The following is a 2,006-nucleotide window of genomic DNA, read 5'->3' as shown; positions in this document are numbered from 1 at the left end:
AGCGCAGCAGGCGGTAGGGGTCGTGCCGGCACTGCAGGGCGGAGCGGGAGGGCGGTCACCCCGTGGCAGGAAGCTGCCCCCGACGGCAGCGCCGTCAGCCGGTCCCGAGTCCTGGAGCCCCCAGCTCCTGCTCCGGCCCTGTCGGCCCTGCGTGCCCCGCCCACGACTGTCCCCAGAGCACGTCCCGGTCTGCTCAGAGCCCTGGCGGGGACGGCCGTCGCGGAGGTGACTGCACCCCACCGGGGACATGCGCTGGCCGGGTCCTGGGGGTGCGGAGCGTGGCTGCTCCTCGCCCTGGGAGAGCCCCGCGGCCCCGCTCCCGGGGAGCCTGTTTCCAGTCTCCTTCCCGCAGCACGAGGAACCCCGCCCCCCACCCCGCTGGACCCTGCCCTCGTCAAGCCCAGCGAGGACCTGAGTGGAACCCACGCCTCGAGGTAGCGGCTGGTCCCCCCTCCTCCTTTCTGGGTCCTGCGCATCCGTTGATGCAGCCCAGGTGTCACCTCCTGGTCCCAGCCGCCTCCGATCACCCGGGGGACCGGGAGCACGCGGCGTCCCAGCTGTCGGGACGTCAGGGAGCGCTCCCGCGTTAGCCGCAGACGCCCCGATGGCGGAGGCTGAGCCACCGTGAACCCGGCAGGACCGTCCACGTCTGTCCTCCAGACCCGAGGCCCGCGCGGTCGGGGACGCCAGCCACCTCCGGCCAGGCCCATCCTCGCTCCTGCTGCCCGCGGCCGGGCCGGGACACCTTGGCTGCTGAGGGACGATCATCGGTGAACAGCGAACAGCGAACAGCTCCAGGCGGGCAGATTCGTGCCTCTCCCTGCGCAGACGCTCGCTGAATCCGACTACGCTGCCAGGTGACTCGAGGGAACAGCGTGGCTTGGACGTGCGGGCCGGTGACCAGGCCTGCGTCTGCTCAGAAGGGCTCCGGCGCTGGGCCCTGGCCTGGCGGGGACGCGGGTGGGCGCGCGGGGCAGGGAGGCGTCCACGGAGACCCCCGCCCAGCGGACCATGAAAACCCGGAGCTCCGCAGCGGCGAAAGGCAAACGGGGCGAAGACGACGGATTAGCCGGGCAAAGGAGAAAGCCGCCGCGTAGACGCCCAGCGCACGGCTGCGCTGGCCACGGGGCCCCGCCGCGGGCAGGGACCGCAAACGCGCCGGCGGGCGCAGGCAAGGCGCTGGGGCTGGGCTCCACCAGGCTGCCCGGCCCTCGGGCCGCAGCTTCGTTTAGACTCCAGCCATGACTGGCGGGGCCCCCGGCGGCCTTTGGGGCGGCCACCTCTGCTCGCACGGTCCCCGCGGGCGTGGCCGGGACGGAGCGCGTCACCGTGCGGCGGGCGGGGCGTGCAGAGCCCCAGCGCAGAGGCCCAGCCAAGCCCGGCACGCGGCGTCCCCCAGACCCACCTGGATGCAGGGCGAGGCGCGGCCCTGCTGCCGGCGGCCGTAGAGCGAGTCCAGCAGCCACTGCAGCTGCGCGCTGTGGCGGGGGCTCCGGCTGGAGACGACGCCGAACACCAGCACCTGGCTGGGCTCCCGCGGCGCCGACAGGAAGCGCTCCAGCTCCACGTCGGAGACCAGGGGCGCCTTCAGCACGCACTTGCAGCCGGCCCGCGCGTCCTCCCCGCGCAGCAGCCGCCGCAGCACCAGCGGGCAGTCGGCCAGCGAGGACGCCCACCTGGCGGGGCTGCGGCTGTCGCCGGCCTTCCCCCTGCAAGGGAGGGCTCGGTGGGCGGACCCGGCGGGACGGCGCTGGAGTCCCCAGAGCCCCGGCACAGACGGACAAAGCCCCGCCGCGGGGTAGAGTCCCGGGCAGATTCTTGCTGCCGCCGCCTTGGATGCGTCCCCACCTCTGGGGGCTTCTAACAAGTCACTCGCGGACGCGCCCACTCAGCCAGCACACGCTCTCGCTCATCCTGTTCTGTTTTTTTTTTTTTTTGACACAAAGAGTCTCACTCTGTCGCCCGGGCTAGAGTGCCGTGGCGTCAGCCTCACTCACAGCAACCTC

The 2,006-nt window shown here is 72.9% G+C and overlaps 1 protein-coding gene across 1 annotated transcript in view; it reads right to left on the bottom strand.

Moving 5' to 3' along the window:
• The window catches only part of FGD5 (FYVE, RhoGEF and PH domain containing 5), a gene marked incomplete at its 5' end in the record, with an annotated part of 119,532 nt that extends 117,823 nt beyond the window's left edge, over positions 1–1,709 (bottom strand). The window contains 2 exons of the mRNA XM_012656888.1: positions 427–557; positions 1,406–1,709. Coding sequence (XP_012512342.1) covers positions 427–557; positions 1,406–1,709 — 435 coding nt within the window. The remainder of the gene's footprint in view (positions 1–426; positions 558–1,405) is intronic.
• Between the last annotated feature and the right edge of the window lie 297 nt (positions 1,710–2,006).

Source organism: Propithecus coquereli, unplaced genomic scaffold, assembly GCF_000956105.1.
Source record: "Propithecus coquereli isolate 6110/MARCELLA unplaced genomic scaffold, Pcoq_1.0 Scaffold525, whole genome shotgun sequence".
Taxonomy (NCBI): domain Eukaryota; kingdom Metazoa; phylum Chordata; class Mammalia; order Primates; family Indriidae; genus Propithecus; species Propithecus coquereli.
Note: the sequence above shows the minus strand (reverse complement) of the source record. Positions and strands in the feature narration are given on the sequence as shown.